The 22,645-nt window shown below is 25.5% G+C and overlaps 1 protein-coding gene across 2 annotated transcripts in view; it reads right to left on the bottom strand.

Moving 5' to 3' along the window:
- The window catches only part of LOC145849619 (uncharacterized), a 50,555-nt gene extending 28,537 nt beyond the window's left edge, over positions 1-22,018 (bottom strand). For both annotated transcript variants that reach the window (XM_082954591.1, XM_082954592.1), the window contains exons 1-10: positions 21,451-22,018; positions 15,371-15,503; positions 10,610-10,740; positions 4,829-4,961; positions 4,342-4,506; positions 4,042-4,156; positions 3,692-3,827; positions 3,010-3,205; positions 1,749-2,025; positions 1,207-1,346 (exon numbers count right to left, since the gene is read on the bottom strand). In XM_082954591.1, the coding sequence (XP_082810717.1) occupies positions 1,207-1,346; positions 1,749-2,025; positions 3,010-3,205; positions 3,692-3,827; positions 4,042-4,156; positions 4,342-4,506; positions 4,829-4,961; positions 10,610-10,740; positions 15,371-15,503; positions 21,451-21,989 (1,965 nt within the window). In that variant the 5' untranslated portion in view covers positions 21,990-22,018. The remainder of the gene's footprint in view (positions 1-1,206; positions 1,347-1,748; positions 2,026-3,009; positions 3,206-3,691; positions 3,828-4,041; positions 4,157-4,341; positions 4,507-4,828; positions 4,962-10,609; positions 10,741-15,370; positions 15,504-21,450) is intronic.
- Between the last annotated feature and the right edge of the window lie 627 nt (positions 22,019-22,645).

Raw genomic sequence — 22,645 nt, forward strand, 5'->3', positions numbered from 1 at the left:
AAAGTCTGATCGTCGTACAACAACTGAAACAGGAATAACTGCAAGCTGCTTGATCATCCTTAAAAGCTCTTGCTCACTTAAATTTACTACATCATTATGTCCCTTCAAAATAGCATCGCCTAGATCTTCCTCACAGCACTGGTACAGTTGACGATGCTTTTCTACTTCTGTCATTTCCATACTATCTTTAAAAATAGTCCACTTTTGCAAAAATATGTTCCAACCCTCTTCATTGCAGTCTCTCCCTATTCGAGGACGGTCCATTTTTGGAGGCTTTGGTTTTGAAGAATTTGCATTAATGTGAACGTTGTTGTGAATGATAAGTAAAGAAGCAGCTACAGAAGCATCAACGTCTAGTGTTTCATATGTGCAACACTCAAGAGGGCATTTAATCACAGGCATTGTAGATTCAATTCAGCAAGATTTTATCATAAATAAATATATCTTTCTTTGTTGAGTTTATTTACAAACTAATTAAAAGAATGATAAAATCTGTACAAGAAAACATAATGAAAGCTAGGTAAATACTTATACAGTACCCAATGAAAATAAATTAGTGTCACTATAGTTTAGTAAAAAAATAATATGTATTACGTGGTTTTTGTAATTGCAGCTAGTTTTTTAAACTAATTTTATAAAAAGTTTAGCCAAATTTTAGTTTATAAAGCAAAAATATAAAAGTTAATTCCAACTCCTTAGTTATTTTCATTAATCATTTTATATTTATGATTAACTTAAATAATTTTTTTTAACTAATCAAGTTTTTTTAAAAACCTTCAGCTGATTAAACAATATAAAACTTTATAAAAAATAGATACTAGTTGTTATATGTTAATACTAAACATCTGTAAACTTCTTTTCTCAAAAGTAGAAAACGAAGTAATTATAATATTTTGCTAAGTACTGTTTAATTTATAATGGTAGTTTTGTTTAATTTTATAACAATTTATTAATTAAGATTAAGTAAGTAAAAAACATAATATTTCATTTTAGAAAATTAAGACATATGTTAAAACTATAGTTTCGTTCTAAATATAGAAAATTTCATTAGGTATTTTATAATCATATCAGTCTCTAAGTTACAATTGTTAATTTACGTTGTTTTTTGTACTTTAGACTGTGTTTAGAAAATCTTTTTAAGAGTTAGGTTATTTAAATTAATTCGGTAGTGAAATAAAACAATTAAGTTTCAAAGTTCTAAATTACTTCTTTTTTTCCATTGTTTTCGACTTTTACTTTAAAATAATTTGTTGAATCAGATCTGAAGACAACATCTTCTATGCTACATTTAACATTTATGTGTGATACATACGTCAATCGATTAGAAACTCTTGAAAAGTGTTTACCTAAAATTCGTTAAGTTTTATAGAGCAACAGATAATAAAACTAGTTTTACAATTATATGTAAAAATTAAGAGCTGTTACTTTAAAAGTACTTAAAAAATTGATTAGTAGGTATCACGATTGCACTACCTTACAAAAAGTATTTATTAACATTTTAAAAACTTTGTTAACTTAGTTTTTTTATATAGATATACTGCAATAACTATTTTAAAATATAAAAAGTTTTTTTAATTGAAAAGGTCTAGTTATTTAAAATGTAACTATCTTTTAAAAAACTTTTAGTTAAAGCTTAAATTACGAAAAATTCACTTACGATAAAAGTAGGAAGTTGTTTTATCAAAAGTAAGGTTTAAAAGGTTTACAATTTAATTTTCTTAAATAGTTTCTTATAGTTTAAAAGCAACCTTGGATTTTCCCTTCAACAACAACATAAAAAGGCTGAATGTAAGCTGGAAGTCCCTTTTCAATATAAAATTCAAGTTGGTTTCCGTTAACTAATAGTTTATTTTCAGCGTCACCAGTGTCTAATGCAGTAATGACATCATGACCTTCCTCATTAACAAAACGTACACGACTCACTGAACTTTTGCTACTGTTTGATGAACTGTGCATGAGTTTTAGGCCATAAAAGTCCATAACAAACCCTATAGACTGATCATTGGAAGGAAAGCCATTTAAAACCTATGCAAGTGTAAATACAATAATGTATACAAAATATCAATACTGAAAGTGTTAACTTTATTAAATTAAATACCTAGAAACTTTGTAAGTAAAAACATACAAATAAAACATTTAACATTTATGAGCAACCATTTTGTTAATCTATACAACTTACACTATATAACTATTAATTTCAGTCCCATAGTTTTAAAACTATGAACTGTTCTAACCCTAAATAAAACGAAGTTTAATTACCTATGATTCAGATTTATTATTTGCGAAGATTAAACATAAGCTTATTAATACGTATTGACGTACGAAATTTTATTTTCTAAAATAAATACAGTTGAAAAGAGCCTATTAGTTGTATTATGTTTTTTTCTTTACGAAGTATACTGGCCAGAATTCAAAACATTTGATTCGTTTCTTTTATACTTAGGAAAATATTTTATTATAAACCCCATATAAATGTTTTTAGCTATTTTAATATCCTTTACTAGCATTTAAACTAGTTACTCAAAACTAAATTAAAAAAGCAATTAACACTACTTAATTTTTTTTTAAGGGTTTTAGGCATTTAAAGTATTTTTTAAATGTCAAGTCTAGACTAACCACAAGTCAGACAAAAGAAGCAAAAAAAAAAAAGATTACTAATTAGGTACTAAATAGTGTACTCACTAAATTAGGAAGAAGTAAAAAGTATTAAAGAAACAATAAAGTTGTAACCTGTACAAAACTGCATTGAACCTTACTTTGACACTTTACATCTAACTAATTTTTAAATAGTTAGCTTTAAAATTAAAAAGTTCGTTTACTAGTAAATCATATTCATTAATTTAATAAAAATTATTTAGTATTAGATACACAAGCCTTTATTCCTAAACATACTTTTGTTTCGATTTCGAATTTTAAAGTTTTTGATCGTTTTTATTTTAAATTTTAGAAAGACTTTTAACAAGTTTATGTTATACAATATTTAATTTATAAGTATGTTTTACTTCTAACCTTGTATTTATTATTTTCTTCGTCTGTATTTTTTACTACAGTAGTTATAACAAACCCTGCTGTGCTTTTACCGCTAGTTTTAATTTCACAATTTTTTTCACTTTCTTCTTCAAATAACCTTGATGATTGGACAAACCACTTTCCTGAAGGATGGTTCTTTCCTATTACTTTAGATGCAATGTAAGCATCTCCAACTCTGATAAAAAATATATTTCAAGAAAATAAAAAAGTTGTCCATAATAATCTGCTGCTTAAGGCACTTTTAAACAATATATTTTACACATAACTAAAGACTATTGTAAAAAACAATGGTCAATAAAAGTTTAAAACTTTTTATTATAAAGTGGTTTAAAAAATTCGATAAATAAAAAATGATAATAAAGTCCTAAAACTTATAAACTTTACAAAGTTAACTAGAAATTAATTAAAAATAATTACTAATAAAAAAAATTATTTACATCTTCTAAAACAGAAAACGGTTTGATTTTACATATTCTTTTAATGTAGTATTTACTTATTTACTACAAAGCTGTTGATAAAATTAGTGTTTTCCTTAATAAATTAGACTGTTTTTTTAAACTAATTAATAATATAATTGAAATAATATACTTTTATATAATTTAAAGATTAAAAAGAATTATCACAAAAGTGAAAGCTAAACTGTATAAAAAAAAAAGTAAACCTTTTTAATATAGTGGACGTTTTTCCATTTATTGCTTTTAAGCTTAAATTTCCACAATTTCCAGAAGCTTCGACAACAACTTCGCTAACCGAGGGATCAACATCAAAATAAAGTTCAACGTTTTCTTTATCATCTCCTAACATTTTTAAGTAAAAACAAATAAAGTTAACGAATAAGTCGTGACTTGTGACTATGTTATTTAAGTTTTATTCGTGACAATAAACTAAGCAAATTTCGAAATTAAAGTTAAAGTGCTGATGACTACTTTATTTAAAAGTTGCTAAGATCTTTTAATCAAACCTATTAAAATGAGTTATAAAGATTTTTAAAATTAAAATTATTAAACTAACTGATTGCTGATTTGAGATTAATTACTTGTTTTTTAAGAACTACCAGTCCTTGCTTTAAACTTGATTGTATAATTTGTGTTGCTTTGAAAAACTTTTCTTTGCCAACAACCATTACCTATTAGTTTTTTAGCTAAAACTAGTTTTTTGTGTTAACAATCTAAACTCAATAAATCTAGTTATATTTATATAAGTATCTACGGAATACAAAGGTTTAAGTGAAACTAAGAAAATGTTTAAATTAGCATTTGAGATTAAAATGTTTACAAGCTACTAATTTTGATCAACATTCAATAGACTGACTCTTCCGCCTGTTTTTTCAGCTATATTCTGATAAAGATTATAACAGACTTTAAAGTTTCCAACAAGCTCATCAGTATGTGAAGTATGACAATTTCTTGATAAATCATTAGTTAATAGAAAAACAATTGTTATTTGTTTTTCTATTGCTTGAGCAATAACACCATCCTAAAAATTGAGTTTTTATTTTAAAATTCTATTTAGTTACAAGCTATAGAAATGAAATGAATTAACAATCGAAGTATGTCAAATGTGAACACATAAAATAGTGTTAACAAAAGCTAAAAGCAATGTGGTTATTTAACTAATAATAAAAATTAAATAACTTACAAACAGGATAAAGTTAAACTATAAGTATTTAAAAAAATACTTATTTAAATACAATTTATAACTTTTAAATATCTTTCAGACAAATCATAGCACTTTAGCATTATTAAACGTTTAAACAAATGTAAAAAGTTAGCAAATAAGATTATTTTTATTAACAAACCTGTTTTTCATAATCTTTAGCACTAGCATCGGTAATAACATATATTGTAGACCCAGGTCTGCAATTTTCTATAGCAAGTTGTATGCCTTTCATGGCCATTTCAGGCACATCACCTCCACCATGAGCGTACAACCTAAGTTTGTTTAGAAGATTAAATTCTAGCCTGTAGGTTAGATTAAGATTACCCAATGCACCGGTTAAAATGTATCATTATAGTATTATTCTAACTATAATCGAAATAGTTCTGAAAAATCTATTAGAAAAGTATTTTTTGAAGATGTTTTTCTAAATAAAACCTCCTGAACTTTTTTTAAAGTACTCCGTTCCTGCCGGATCGTGTTTCTGAAGCATAACTTTTAGTAACCGACTTTATTTTATATAAAATATACCGAAACACATTAAACTTGATTTGTGTTTTACATAATTATAAAACATTATTAACTTCTTGAATTAGAAAGTAAATTTTGAGATATACTTACCAGTGGAGATGCGTGGAGACAGGTGATGCGGAAAATTTACAAGTATTTATAAAACCCTTTAATTTAATCATTTTTAAAACTAATTTAGTGAGATAAATATGGTACAATTACAAAAAGTCGTTTTAAACAAAAGCTTTGAAAAAAATTAATAGTTTTGTAATATTATAATAATTCTATAATTTTTTTTGGTGAAGAATCAGTTCCAATGCTCCACGATACGCTCCTTATACTTACCAAAAACTATCTATATCAAAAACAAAACAAGAACATTTTTAAACTTTAAGTTTTTAAAGATTTCTTTATAAATATTGCTTCTTAAAGTTGGTGCAAAAATATTGAATGACATGTTCAAAACAGCCTAAATAAGCTCAATCTAAATTTGTTTTGTTGGTTTAATTTTTGAATTGTTATTTTGCTAATTTTCTATTACTTATTAGACTATAAATAAGATAAGTTTTGTGAGCTTTATACAGCTTTTTAGACAGAAATAAAATTATGTTTATGAAAACTGGCACATTGGTAGGGAATAGGTCAGAATAGCACGAACATATCTTTTGCACAGAGTGTCGCTTTAGCACGGGGTGACACCACTATAGCACAGAATATAATTTAAGCATACAGTGCACTTTAGCACGGAGTGACACTAAATCACAGAGTGACACTTTAGCACAGAGTGACATTTTAGTACGGATCGACACTTTAGCACGGAGTGAAAGTTTAGTACGGAATGACACTTAAGCATAGAGTGACACTTTAGCACCGCGCACTTTAGCATGGACTGACATCTTTTTTTTTTATGCTTCCATAAAATTTTTACTGTTACGTTTAAAAGTCTAAAACCAAATTATGCACTATGCAAAATGTTACAAGCTTTAAATATCATTCGTGTTTAATATAAAATACTACTCAGGCAAGTTGCTTTGTACGTATCTGCAAATCTGTATGAGAACAAAACGTATGAGATAATTTTGACATAACCAATCATTATTATATACATAAACTCTTCAAACATGTTTCATAGCAATCAATGAAGAATGATCAGTAATAACATTGAATGAGAAACTGGAAACTCTTTGGCACTTTTAGTGTAGTAAATGTTGAAGGAGTTAAGTACATCTAAATTGCATATATTTATCTCCTATTAGATATTATTTATCAAAAAGGTATGCATTGCGAAATTAATTCTAATAAATAAAATGTTATAAATTAAGCAATATTATTAAATGTGGTGAACTTTACTTTTGTATATTTCTTTAGTTTTTTAATAAAGTCCTAAAAGTGTAAAATTGCAAAAAATATTATTTGAATTATAATTTTTAGGCCTGTCAAACTTATTTTTGAGTAAAACTGTGAACTTTTATACTTATTTTGAATGAAAGTTTTTAAAGTTTTATACAAGTATCAACATATAAGAAGTTATAGGGGGCGTGGAGAAAGATAAATTGCCTTATATACAGTTATTACTTATACTTCAGCACTCATTTATCTTTGAAGTTTTAACACATCTGCATACTTTAATATAAAATAACATTAGAGGTAGTTTAATTTGCTCTGTTCCCGCTCATCACACATTATTTCAGATGTTTTAATTTTTTGCAGATTTGTAACTTTTCGAGCTAGCTACGTCCCCGTACTAGTATTTTAAAGCAAACCTTAACTTTTTGATAACAATGTAAAAGTAATTTTACAAATTCTATTAACTAATTTTACCAAAACATTGTAACGAAGGTATTTTAAAACTTTTACTTTTAATTTTCAATATAAAACTATTTGTATAAACCTAGCAACATAAACGAGCTTCAGGTATTTTATACATTTTTTATTAGCTTAAACTAATTTTAGTTAATAAAACATAAGTTTTAATAAATACTGATAAATAAATTTCTTTTGTTTTTTTAAAGCTCCAATAACTTAATAAATTATTAAAAATTTACTTGATTCATTTAAAAAGTATTTTTAGCCAGTATTTATTTCGGCCATCGTCAACAAGTTGAGATGTTTTATGCCATCGAATATAAACAATGAACTTCACCGCACGATCAACAACAACAGCATCCGAGACAATCCTACGACCGGTTTCGTCCTTATTAGGACTCATCAGGCAGGAATAGTCGCGAGAAACCTCTGTTGTGATCTAACCAAGCGGGCTTAAGTACGAAGTACTCAAGCGACCGTTTGTGGGTAAAGTCCGAAAAATTGACGCAGGCAAATCTTCACAGCCCAACGTCTTAGACATTGTCAGCTTAATGTGAGATTTTACTCTCCACGCTCGTTTTATCAGTTTTATCAGTTTTATCGATGGCATAAAACATCTCAACTTGTTGACGATCGCCGAAATAAATACTGGCTATAACTGATAAAACGAGCGTGGAGAGTAAAATCTCACATTAAGCTGACAATGTCTAAGACGTTGGGCTGTGAAGATTTGCCTGCGTCAATTTTTCGGACTTTACCCACAAACGGTCACTTGAGTACTTTGTACATAAGCCCGCTTGGTTAGATCACAACAGAGGTTTCTCGCGACTATTCCTGCCTGATGAGTCCTAATAAGGACGAAACCGGTCGTAGGATTGTCTCGAATGCTGTTGTTGTTGATCGTGCGGTGAAGTTCATTATTTATATTTATTTATTTAAAAAGTACGAAAGTACGTATAGGTTTAAATATTGCAAAAATATGTTAAGGTCCTCTTATTTCTACATCTACGTGTGTTGCAATTTTCAATACGTATGTATGTGTTATAAGAGGGTGCACGACTATTAAAATTCGGACAATTCAAATTCTTAAAAAAATTGAAAGGGCAACAACTAAAAAAGTAATGTATATTTGTCAAATATAAAAAGTACGTATGTAGTTCTTATCAATATCTACAAGCAGTTTTTTTCTTTATGCAAAATATTAAATAATTTTTGAGTTATGGCTTAGATAAAGTAAAAAACAAAGTTGTTTTTAGTAATTTTAAAATAGATTAAAAAATATTTAAGATTTTGCAAAAAAGAAAAAGTGGCTTGTAGATTTTAATAAGATCTACATATTATTTTTCCAATTTTATATTACTTTTTGAGAAATAGTCTTTTAATTTTGTTCAAGAATATTAATTGTCGTAATTTGAGTTGTCCGAATTTGAACTTTCAAGTAAACCTAAATTGAAAATCATTTAAAAGTTATTTATAGAAAAACTATAATTAAGAAACTGTAGAAATGTCTTACTGTGAAATGAAATAAAAAAGAAATCACTTAAACTAATTTGTTAAATGTTTTTATTTTATTTCTTTTGTACAAACTATTTTCTTTCTGAAGTTAAATCACAGATCATGTTTATTTTTCTGTACGTAAGATGCCAAAATTACAGAAATATACAGTTATAATTACTAAATAAACTTTTGATAAATTATAAATTTAAACGAAAAATTAATTGAATGCACTATGTTTATTATTTAGGTAAGTTTCCGGTTTTAAAATCTAATTTTTAATTAATTATTTAAAAGTATCGATCGTGCTAAAGTGTCACTCCGTGCTAAAGTGTCATTTCGTGCAAAAGTGACACTCCGTGCTAAAATGACGCCGTGCAAAAGTGTCACTCCGTGCTAAAGTGACGCCGTGCTAAAATGTCACTCTGTGCTAAAGTGTCACTCCGTGCTAAAGTGTCACTTCGTGCTAAAGTATCACTCTGTGCTTTAGTGTCTCTCCGTGCAAAAGTGAAGTGACGCCGTGCTAAAGTGAGGCCTTGCAAAAGTGTCACTCCGTGCTAAAGTGACGCCGTGCTAAAATTTCACGCCGTGCTAAAGTTTCACTTTGTGCTAAAAAGTCACCCCGTGCTAAAGAATGACTTTGTGCAAAAGAATCACTCTGTGCAAAAGTGTCACTCCGTGCTAAAGTGTCACTCTGTGCTAAAGTATCACTCTGTGCTTTAGTGTCTCTCCGTACAAAAGTGACGCTGTGCTTTTCAGACACCTAATTCATTGGTAATAAAACTCTGAACTAAATCAATATTTATAAGTGTTGACGTTTTAGGCTAACACAAGATTTGTCTAAATTTATTCGTAAGTGAAAAATTATATTTGTAATTAAAAATAGTTTCATATATAGGTCGTGTTAATAAATAGTTTTATTGCTGTCGTAATAGAAAAACAAAAATGATTGTATAATATTTTAAATAGTTAAGCAAGATAGTAGACTGGGTACTCCAAATATGTACTACAGTACTTTTTAGCTACTATTAGTTGCTATAAAAAATTAATATATACTATATACTAGTTCTTCGTTCCAATCATAACCCAGTTGAAGTGCGTTAATCCGTTAACACACAGAAACATATGTCGGTACAATAAAAGAAGATACTGTATAATTTGTTTTTATTATACATTCCAGTTAACTTGTTTCACTAGGATCTTTTGTTAACAAACACTTAAATTTATATTTTGAATAGTTATATACTATTCGTAAATTTATAGTAAGTGATATTTTTTGTACTGAATTTAAATGAAATAAACAACAAACATTGAAATGCGTTTCAATACTTATTTAAGATTAAAGAAGTAATGTAAACAACTTAATTAATCATGCAATTTACATTCCTTTAATTTTTTTCAATTCTTTTTTTTTTTTTTAAGCAAAACCGTATATTTTAAGAGAAAAACTCATTAAATTTTTTTAATGCTTTTTACTTTTTAAAGTTTGCTTAGTTTTAATTTAATACGATGTTTTAGCTTTTAAGTTATAAGTGCACAAAGTTATCTGCCTAGTAAAATTTATACAACACTAATTTTTAAAGGTTTATAAATAATCACAAAAACACAAAGTAGTGTCGGTTTAAAAAAGTATTTCTAAAAGGGCAGAATGTAATTTACCGTGCATAGAAATTATATCGTAGTGAAAGTAATTTTTAAGTATTGTTAAACTCATATCTTCTTTATACTTAAAAAACTGCTTAGTTTTACTTCTTAAGTTCTAGTATACTTTTTTTTGCAACATAAAGTTTAGTGGAAACTATTTGGTATGCATAAAGTTTTTTTTAAACTTAATTTGCCCAGTTGTAACAAGCTATAACATTCACATGTTTTAAGTTTTGTTAATAAGCTTATCGTCTTTAACTCGTTTTAAAAGTTTTAAAGGTAACCAAAGAATAAAAATTATCTAAAACTAACTCTATTTAAGTATTGTTTAATTTTTTTTCTTATTAATAGTTAGTTCAAGTGATTGTGTTTAGTTAATTATCAAAAGTTTATCGTTAGAAGTTAAATGAAAAATTGAAAATTCAAAAGTTCTGAACAGTTAAATAAAAGATATATTAAGACATAAAACCTTGCAAGGGCACGTTTAAACTGTACATCACTTCTAGTGTTGGTGATTTCTCCTACAAAAGGGTCATTAAACGGGATTAAAACGTATTCTTGTGGTTGATCAGTTGAATCTTTTACATGATCTGTGATTCTCTAAAAATTATACTAACTAAAAATTCTTTTTTCATTAGTGTTTTCTTTGCAGTGTAAACTGAAAATTAATAAAGATTTAAGAATGATGTTGTAGCTACTTTAAAAAAATAGCAAAATAAACCGAAGTTTAGTGATGTTATTGTTACTTCATTAATCTTATCATTATTGTTTAGTAACTTGTTTTTTTATCTATACATTTTTCTACTTTGTAAAACAAAAATCTGTACTTAATAAGTTTTTAAAAATCAAGTTTAGTAATTTTTTTTTGTTTTATTACATCATTAATTAGCCCGTGTAACCAAATTACAGAAAAAAATTGATAATATATGTTTTATCAATGTATTTTATGGTTTTAAAGTTTATAAAAACTTGTATTTAAGTAAACAGACATTTAAAAACTTTGAGAATAAATTTAACCCTAAAAAATTTAGCTTACAAAGAATTGATACACACAGCAAATGAATATTAAAATTTTTATTATGGTTGAACAGCTATATGACAAATGCTTTTTAGCAAAATAGTTAATACAGTAAAGTAACAACATTACTTAATGCATTTTTAATTTCATATTGATAAAAATTTATATCTACTAGTAGGCAACCATTTTAGAAAATTATCTCAATTTTATATCAAACACTTTAAAAAATATTTTGTTTGTTTACAATAATATAATCAGTCATGTTTACTCGATCAAACAGATTGTTTATTAATTTCACTAAAAAGTTTTCTATACATAAAATGTTATAAGCAAGTTGAAGAAGTATAAGGTACTAAAAGTATTAAGAAATTTATGTAAAAAATAAATAGAGCGTAAAAACTTGAGATTTTATGAAATACTTGAATTTTAAAACGATAAGTTGTTCATGTTTTCTTTGTTTTCAGTTTTTAAATTTAAACACGTTTGTAGATATAAACAATAGGTAGCATTGTTGTATCACAAACCAAAATTACTTATTGAACACCAGTAATGTAAAATTTGTCTGGTAAATTAATCTTTTTTAATGATTAAGAAAAAATAATAAGTCTAGATCGCTTCAATTAATTCTCTGTAATTAAAATATGTAATTTAGTTGTGGATTTTTGTATTTTTATTTTGTGTCTATTTAGTCTTTTGTTAAGAAAAAAAAGTTAAGATCCATACGGTTAAATTTAATAATTTTTGAACAGTATAGAATGAAAAATTAAGTTTTATTTTAAAAATATTTTAGCAATTATAGATTAGAAAATATTTGTTTTACTATAAAAATACTATAGATCTTTTAAATCTTAGTTTTATGAGAGTTTTACTAAACAGAATAAAAGCAATGCATCAATTATAGTAAAGTTGCATTATAAGGCAAAACTGCTTTAAAGTTTATCTAAATTAAAAATTAGAAAATGAACAAAGGTGTTCTACTAATAAGAAATACCGTTTAAAGGTTTACATAAGTTTTAATATACCTTAAATTCATTTAACTTGTTATTATTAAAGCAACAAGATATTATTAATTTCTAAATTTATAAAATGGTATTGAAGTTTTGATCTAAATTTTAGTTGTATTTAAGTCGCTTTAAGTGTTCAATACTGTTACAACGTTTTGAGCTTTTAATTAAAATCAGAAGTAAAATAGTTAGTTTTACAATAATATTACTTGTAAGTGCTGGTAACAGTACCATAAACACTAATGGTATGACTCATGTCTATTTAGATACTTTTATTCAGTAGTAATCATGCTGCGCATATTTTTATTTCTATCGGTAGAGTACTTAACTATTTTATCGAATTTTTATCTTAAACTCGATAGCCTTGAAAGGCTATTGAAGTGGTTTTTTAGAAGCGCGGCAATTGATTTCACACTGCTACAAAAAATCATAAAACAATATTCTAAAGTTTGCCACCTGTTGTATTGCACTTTGTTTAAGCTGTAAAATATTGCAAGTTAATTTTTTTTTTAATTTTTAGAAAAAAACTCATACTAAAATTGTAACAAGTTGTTTACTTTAGTGATAAGTTAAAATTATTTAGTTTTATTAGTAATTGTTTTATTCGTAGTAAGATATTTAAAATAAGAAGTTAGTAATTCACAAAAAGTTAAAACTGAATAAAATTTTTCAAAGGTATGAACATTATTTTATTTACAAACAGTAAAATAAAACAATAGCTTTAATTGCTGTATAAAGGGTTTTAACTAAGTACGGAAATAATTAGTGTTGATGTTTTAATCATAAAGAACAATTGATAGAAGTTTATTTTGCATTGAACATTTGTATCCCTACAATTAATTAAAATACTTATGATAGTTCATTTACGGGCAGCTTATATTAGGTTTGTAACAAATTTATTATTGTTTTAAAAATAGTGTACGTTAGAATAAACATATCGTTTACTTTCGATTAAACTTAATATTTAAATTGACGTGCTGGTTTAGTGTGACAAGAAAATTGAATTATTAAGTTATTTCAAAACTGTTAGTAAATAAATGTTTTTATACTGATTAATTCTACTGTTGTGCTTCTATCAACAAACTTATAAATTTTATTTTGAAAGCTTTTAAAATTAATCAAATTAAACAAGTATAATATCTTCTAAATTAATTTAAGTTTACATACTACATTATTCATAGTTTTGTTATCAAGTATTTAGAATAACTAAGTAATTTAACATAAATTTTTATTTATATAATTGCTTTAAGTTTATTAACGTTCCGATACTATCTGCAACTTGCGACTAACAAAAAGTATTTATTCACTTTTCTAAACTTTTATAAAATAAAATGTTTTTTAAATATACTTTGTTACTTTTTAAAAATATAGAATAAATATGATACTATATACCAGTTTAAGAACTTATGAAGCTTATTTAAGATGTTACGACATTCACAACAAAAAATTTTATAATAAAAACGGTAGCTTGTTTAAAAAAATAAAAAATTTAATAAGAATATGCTAATTAAAAGATATTTAAAAGTGTTATTTATTTTTAATTTAATGCAATTTGAGAGTTTAACTTATGTTTGTGTTTTTTGTTTAATATCGATTCTAGGCTCTAAAGTTCACTCTGTTTGCATCGTTTTAAAACTATAAGTTGTTAAACAATAATTTATTTTTGACAGTGTGTGCATTTAAATAGTTGATGGATATTGCAAAGTTTTATCAGTTCTTTTATGATCAGCAATTCTTTAGGTTTGACGTGATATCTTAACATTTTTTAACCTTTTAGTTCTGTAAATTTATATTTAAAGTTATTTGAAATAGTCAGATACTTTTTGCTAATGTAAACAGACTTGATGACTGAAATATACCTATATGTTTTTGTTATCGTAATAAAATTTACCTACGTAAGTTTTTGTAAAACAATGTATAATAACTATTTTTCTAACTTCTTTTAATGTCTTTATTTATCTTTCGATTTTGAATATTTATCAATTAATACATATAATTTTGATGCTTAAATATTGATTTTATGAAACTGTATGAACTTAACATTTTTTACCTTTAATTTTGTTTAGGTTCATATAATTTCATAAAATTGATATTAAAATATCAAAACTATATGCTTTAATTAATAAACAGACAAAAAAGAAAGATTAATATAGACACTAAAAGAAGTTAGCAAAATGATAACATTGTATTGTTTTACGAAAACTTACGTAGGTAAATTTTATAACGATTACAAAAACCTATAGATCTATTTCAGTCATCAAGCCGGTTTACATTATCAATAAGTATCTGACTATTTTAAGAAAAAGCTCAGAAATACTTGACGCAAATGATGTCAGTAAATTTGTATATCTCGATTAGGGCGCCTTTTATTAAGAAAGGCATTACAAAAAATCCGAAGAATTGCTGATCGTAGTCGAACTGGTAAACACATCTTAATATCGATCAACTATTTGATTGCATAGACTGCCAAAATTTAAATATAGTATGAAATTTTAAGGTTTTAAAACGATGCAAGCAGAGTGAACTTCATAGTCTGGAATCGATACTAGTCAAAGAAAAGAAACCTAAGGTAAACAATCAAACTGCTAAATAGGAAAATTAACACTAAAAAATTTTATCGATTAGCATATTCATACTTATAATTTGTTTACTATAAACAGGCTAAAACTTCTTTATTCGTTAAAAAGTTTTAATTCTATACGTTATACTTATTAGAAACATTTTATAAATTCTTAAAGCTTTTCGACATAATCTTTGTATTTAGTTCCAGTAATAAAATAGATATAAAATTAGATAGTAAGTTATGTCGAAAAGTTTCGTACATAAAATGAAAAATTAGATAAACTAAATATACTATTTTCATTTATTTAATATTGCAAATGGTATTTAAAAAAATGAGATAAATTTAAACAACTAAAATATGAAAATATTGATAAAACTTACTGATTTTTAATGTGAGAAGAATATATACTTATTTTTAATTATAATAGATAAATAAAAACTTTTTATTTTAAAATAATTAAATTCTTTTCGAATTCGTTTATCAATACAAGTTCAAAATATAATGTTAAACGTTTTTAATTTTCAATTTAGACGTGAATCTTTTAGAAATTTCTTTACTATAAAATATTACTAATGTTTTATTTAAAAGTTTGATTTATTGAAATAAAATACAACAATATATTTTTAGCTGTACAAAAATTTTTACCTCAACCCTTTTTTTAGCAGCATTAATTTCACCGCTCATACTTCCAGTATCATCGATTACAAATGCAAGAGTTGTGCCAACCCCTAAGTCTAAAAACTGACCGAAATTCGTTTCACCTATTTCATTGCGCAGTCTATAATATCAAAACTGTGTTTTAAAAACTCAACAAAACAAAAAAAAAGTTATTTTACATTAAGTGTTTTAAAAAATATAAAACTACATATTAACCATTTACAAAAATATATTAATGAAACCAAAAAGTAGTATTAGTGGTATTAAAACTTTTTTTACATTAAAGTTTTAAACAATTTAAAAGCTACACTTTAACACTGTTCATGTTTTCTTTGAATTTTAACTTTAAGGAATACTGAGAACCAAAAAAAAACATGCTTTAGTCACCAGTGAATGATATTTTAATATTTTAATTATAATGGTTATTTAATAACTTCCTAAAGTTTATGTTGATTATGTTAATCAAAATATAAATCAATATAAACCTTAAGGTTTTTTAGCTTAAGTTTTTGGTTAATTTATTTACAGACTTATAATTTTTAATTAAAATTTCTAAAAGCTAGTAATTTAGATATATAAAATGTACACGCCCGAACAAAAAGAGCTAATTCAATTTATTAACAAATTTCGAAAATATTTAAATTTATTTAAAGACTTAAGCTTTCCTGTATTAATCTGATTACACAGTCCAAACAAGCTTTAAAATGTGTTCCAGTATAATAAACCATGGTTTAATTTTTTAAATAAGTGGATAATAATTTGTTATAGAGTAAGTCAGTTAGTTTTAAGAATATACTTAAATTGATCTTAAAAAATTAATGTCATAATAATGCTGATGTCAACAATTTTTCTATAATTATTAAAATTAAATAAGCATACATATTACTAATTATAAAAAAGTTTAAACAAAATGATAACAATATCAATATCATTTTTTATATTCCTTTTTTACTAAAAGTCTTGCCAGTTACTATTAAAATTTTATTTAAGTATACATAAATAACTATTTAAACATATATTTCCCCCAAATTAAGTTGAAGTGTTAATTAATATTACACGTTTTAAGGTTTTAAAAAAATATTAAACAGAGATATCTATATCTAAAGGAGAATCAATATATCTAATTTTGAAATAATAAATTATATGTAGTATTAAACTTTATAATAATTTCGAATAATAAAAACAACTAGAAGTTAAATCATAATTTTGTGCATTAAATTCGAACATTAAAGAAAAACTGTTTTCAAAACTTCTATAAGTAAGTATTTAGCATATTCAATTTTTTTAAAGCATAAATACAATAAAACTGACTTAAACAAGCTTGCATAATAAAAACGAGGTAAGAATAAAATACTGACATATCATTATAATTGGAGCTTTGATTTAAACTTTGAAAATTTTAATATTAATTTAATCATTTGGTTAATAATGGCGTGTAATAAATGTTTAATAACATAAAAGCTTCTTGTACTAATTGATTTTAGATAAACCTGAAACCAACCAGAAAAATAGAAATTTTAAATTTTAACTATAACACAATTTGAATTTATAAAAAGTTCGCTGAACTTGTAACTAGTTAAGTTGTATTATAAAGTAAACACAGGCAAAGCAATTATAAATGTTCATTTTTTAATTTCTGCTCATTTTAACTGTTTTTGTTACATTAAAATATATTAAAAAATAGCAACTAAATGTAAAGTACAAAAAATGGTTTTTACATCTAAATAAATGGAGACCGCACAAAAAAGATTAACAGATTAGGTTAAAAAAATTCTTGTAGCTTTTGAACTTGTTGACAGTTTGTTAAATTTATTTTTCTATTCATTATACTCAGCTTATCAACCCAAAACAAAATGTAAGTTTTTATAAAATGCTCGAAGTAAAAACCGAAAAACTTTGTTTACCTAATTATGTTAAAAATGTTAAGTTCAAAATATGTTGGTTTTTAAGTTGTTATCTACTTTATAGAAAAACTCAATTTTGTTTTGTATGTAAAAATTTTAATACTTAAATTGTATAATTAAAACATTATATCTACGTTTATCCTTTAATTGATGGGTATCTAAAATTGAATAAAAACCCTACCCATACTAGAATATTTTTTCAAGTTATATTTCACCAAAGACTTTTGAGTTTAATCTTAGTTTGTGCATTTTATAAAAAGTATCTTTTCATAAACAGCTAATCAAGTTTAAAAAAAATTAAGACAATTTTTATAAACTTTACATTTAAGAAAACAGATGTTATAAAAAAAAATAATAGAATCAACTAAATACTCATTATTTTTTGTTTACTTTTAAAACTAGCTATAAAATACATGGTTTACTTTTATACTAAAACCCAAACAAAAAATCAAACTGAGTTAGATTTTTGTCTCATTTATAAGGAAATATTCATATGTATAATCGCTTTGTAAGCTTCGAAGCAAATCGTTTATGTACAATAAGCAATAAAATTTTCGTAGTTTAACCATTACTAACTATCCCTGTCACATTCTGCAACCTAGCTTCGTTTTTGTTAGTGCTCATCAGGAAAAAAAAGTTAATGTGAACCAATGTGTTGGTCTAACGAACAAAAGTGGTTAAGTGAATTAGTACTAAAGTACCCGTTTGTGGGTACTGTTAAAAGAATTTAGTCGCGTCAAATTTTAAAACAAGCTTAAATTATAGTGTTCTTAAGAACGTTTAGTTAAACTAGTACGATTATTCATTTAGACCAGCGTTTCCCAAACTCGTTTTCTAAATCGCCCCCTTTTTAGAAATTTGAAAAATAATCGCCCCCCACAATTTTACAAGTAGTTTTTTTCTTGAGTACAAACTTTTGAGCAGAAAAAGTTGTGTTCAAATTGTAGTTTAGTCTGGTTATGCACGCACTTTTGGACTGTGTTCAAAGTAGTTTACAGGGCTTGAGTAAATAAGTTACATTTGTTTTGTTATAAGCCCAGTAAAGTGTATTAAAATACTTAATTATTAAAAAGCTTTGTGTAATCTGTAATCAATCCTGTTTAGATATGAATTGTTTTGAAACTAATGAAACTTTTAGGGTAGTGGTGGATAACTTTTGTAGTCAGCAATTCATATTTACTAAAAAATATTTTTTAGCTTCAACTCGTTAAAGAAATGTAATTGCGGGCTGCATAATTTGAAAAAATAACATATATGAAGATTAAAAAACTCGAACAAAATTGTAATAAAATGATTAAGTATTATTGTGATCTGAGGAATATTATTGTGGACTGAAAACCGAATTGAAAGTGTATTTCAAAATATTATGTATCAAAAAACTAAATTTTGTTTATTTTGCACAAGCAGTTTTCAAGTTACTTAGCGGGTCGAAATTTGACTGAATCTTAACCGTACGTTACCCATCTGAAATCTTAATTTAAACCTGACATTAAAATAATCTCTCATATAACGAACTTCGGACATTTAGAAGTTAATACTAAATAACTTATTTAAGCCGCACAAAATACTTGAATTATTTTATAAATAGGCATATTCTAAAATTACTATACCGGAGATTAAAAATACTATAAAAGAGTGGACAGTTTATTTTACACATAATAAAATAGATATTAAAACATAATTTCTGATCTAGTTTGAAGAAGTTTGAGCGACTGGTTGATTATCTAAAATTAAAGTGGTTTCATCAACAGCTTCAGTTAATGCAATAAAATTATTAGTTTCAATGCTAAGATATATCATAAGCAAGTTAGTTTTAAAGTTAAAAACTTAATTTTAAACTTTTTAAACTATATGTCTTGTAGTAGAATACCATTAAATAGTATTTTACTTGGAACAACCTTTAGGAAACTAAACCTTAATTTTAACATTTTCTTAATTTAAATTCAAAAAGAATCTAAAGTTTTACAGTTAGTTCTGTGAAAAGAAAGTAAACGATTAAAAAATTTTTTTAATTAGGTTATAATTTTGTTTTGTAACTGTAGCAGTCTTTTTGATGGCTTATTTAATACTGTTTAAACTTATTTTTTCTCTAGTTATTAGCTTATAATAATTTACCAGAAGAAAATAGTGAAAAACTAAAAACTAGTGTTGAACTATTAAAATAAACAACACATTCTAATTGCTAGTAAATTAAAAATTAAGATAAAACAAAAAACAGTTGTATTAATAGTTTAAAACTCCTTAATATATAGACTTTTTAACAATAATAAATCAAGTTAGAAAATAAAATTAAGTTTCAGAATCTTTTAAATGAAAAATTTGAAGTCATTTCAAATAGAAACCTCAAATCCATACTCTTTTAAAACCAAAAAAAAAAATTTGAAATAAAAACTTAAATGGTTATCAAAAATTTTTTATTTATACAGGTCAAACAAGTATTAACAAAAATATGTCAAATAAATTTCTTTCAAACAAATACTTTAATCACTATGCTATAAAAACTTTAAGTGTAATGTAAAACGACAAAAGTAAACTAAAAAATTAACCAGGTCAAAATAAAACTATTAACAGATTTAAAACATAAAACAAACATTCATTAAAAAAATAGATCTATATAAATATTACGTATTTTTTGTTTTGTTAATACTTAGTTAGTAATAGACTTTATTTAAGCTAAATGTAAGAAAATATAAATTTGCATTTTTTTTGGGTTAAAAGTGCGAACTCAAGAGGAAGTCTACCGTAATTAATATTTATTAAGCATTATTCAAACGTGGTGTAGAATAAATAACTTAATAAAATTTTTATTATTAAAAGACTACTTAAAAATAATACAAACCAATTTAAATAAGAAGTATTTTAAAAGATCAAATAAATAAAAAAACTTTAATAAAATAATCTCTGCTACTGAAGTCTAATATAATGTGAAGGATGATGTTCATGACTGCTTGCAAGTTTTTCTAATCTGATTCTTAATCAGTAAAATTAAGCCTCCTTTACAAATATCTATATTAGATCTTTTGCGCAAGATGTTGATAACTGAACTGAAAGCTTTCTCAACAACATAGCTAGAAGGAAAAACTATAAACAACAATCTAAATTCCTCTCAAATGATTGGATACTTTTGCCTTAATTTTTGTTGAGTCCAAAAGCTTTCACATCGGTCTTTGAAAAAATATACTTTAAGTTCAAGGTCAGTTTGTAAGTCTGAGAAGGTTTCCTGTAAGTCGTTTACTTCAAAAAGATCTGCCTCGAAGGGATCCATATTTTTAACTATATGATAGCTTTTTTGTGTCAAATCGAAATTTTACTACTTGATATGTTGAAATTGTTAAAAATTCCAGATTTTTTAGGTTCTTTTTTGCGTAAATTTTCAAATTCCAGGTTTCTAGGTAATTTTGCAACCTTGTATAGTTTTATTTCTTAGTCTAAATTAGTGAATATTCAAAAAACAAGTGGAAATAAAAGTATACAAGGTTGCAAGTTTACCTAGAATTTTAATAATATATGACCTAAATTTGTACAAACCATTTATGATCCCAAATAACATATATGTCAGGTTATAAAATGATGAGAGGGATTCCGATCGTCTATGATCTATGTTTGATAATAAGAAAATATATGAATGAAAATATGTAATTCCATTGAAAGTAGGAGTCATAAGTACTTGATTTTTTTCTCAATCTTTTACATAAACAATGTAAACTTTTTTCGTTGAAGTTTTACCTCAGGGTCAAATATTTATTAGCAATCTAAAAGTAGTAAAATAGCAATATAAAAAGTAAAAATTTTATGACAGCCCAAAATTTTAAAATCGCCCCCTTTTCGCCCCCTTACTAGTTATCGCCCACCCTTTCGCCCCCTTACTAATTATCGCCCCCCGACTTACTAAAATCGCCCCCAGGGGGGCGATATCGCCCACTTTGGGAAACCCTGATTTAGACTAATGACTCATAATTACAAAAAAATTAGTTTGCAGAATGTTGAGTGGATTATTGTTGATTGTCGTACGGTGCGGTTAACTACTTACTGTAACTATTACAAAAAACTTTATAGAAAAATTAAAAGGATGTTTTCAGGAAGTTTATTTATAAGCTATTATAATTATATAAGCTTGAAAGCTTAGTAACAAAAAATAAATGTTGCATTTTACACCGGACTAACCTTGATAATTCAATAGTGATTGCCATTTTAGCTCCTGCTGTTCTATTTAAAGGAACACATCTGTACTTTTGCCAGTACCATGTATTATCTGCATAATCAGAGACTACCATAAGCAATAAGTGGGCCATTATTGACCGGGAGAGTTCCCAACTTCCAGCACGCGCAGTTTTGTATAGATTTTTGCGAAACTGTACCCTGTCGACTAATGTGTCATTTAAGTACTTTGAATTACGAAATGTTCGCATGGATTTTTCAAATTCAACAGAGCTTGCATCTTTTCCTCTGTAAAAGACTTCAAACAATTTTGTCGGGGTGAATGGTTCTATTTGACGACGCGAAATTGGTGAGTCTTCGCCTCTAGGGTTGTCGGATAAATATGATACTGCGGATGTCATTATTGCTTCTGTAATCAGATCATCGTACATCATAAAGTTTGAGTCGTTAAATGTTTCATTTTTTTCAGAAAAATTGAGTTGTATCGGCTTACTGTGGACTAGTAATACAATATTTAAGAGTAAAACTCTTAACTGATACAACATTTTAAAATAAAATTAAACAATTTTTAGTTTCTAAACTGTAAGTAATTGTTATACATTTTAAAAAAATTTCAAAAGAAGTAAAACATATTTTGTTTATAAATAAAATAAATTTTTTTTTAACAAAATTGATTTGTTAGGAAACAAAAATTAAAAACTTAGTTTTAAAATTAATTTTATCTTAATTAACAAATAGTTTTCTAAAATTTTTAAGGCAAACAAACTCGATAAATATCGCTCAACGAATTCTGTTGTATATTTTTTTCTACAGAGTTAACTGCTGACAAAAAAAGTAGCGTTGAGAGAGACTTTGTTCTACTTTAAGAAAAAAATACAGAAAAAGCACTCGGTACGGCAGTTCATGTGTATATCAAGTTTGAAGCAACTTATTTTTATTGTTTTTTGTTGCTCAACTTAAATTTAATTTACACTTTTGAAAATTCAGTTTATTTATTTATTTTAGACTTTAAAAAATAAAATTGTTAATGAGAGGCACAAAAGCTTAATACTAGTTTCATAATAAACTAAAATACAAATTTTCGTGTAAAAATAGTATAAATAAATAATTGTAATATTATACGTTTGATTGTTGCTAGTTCGCCAAACAAGCTTTTGAAAAAATAAACAGTATTATAACTGTATCAGAAACTGATTTAAAA

This window comes from Thalia democratica, chromosome 2 (assembly GCF_965202585.1).
Source record: "Thalia democratica chromosome 2, ktThaDemo2.hap1.1, whole genome shotgun sequence".
NCBI lineage: Eukaryota > Metazoa > Chordata > Thaliacea > Salpida > Salpidae > Thalia > Thalia democratica.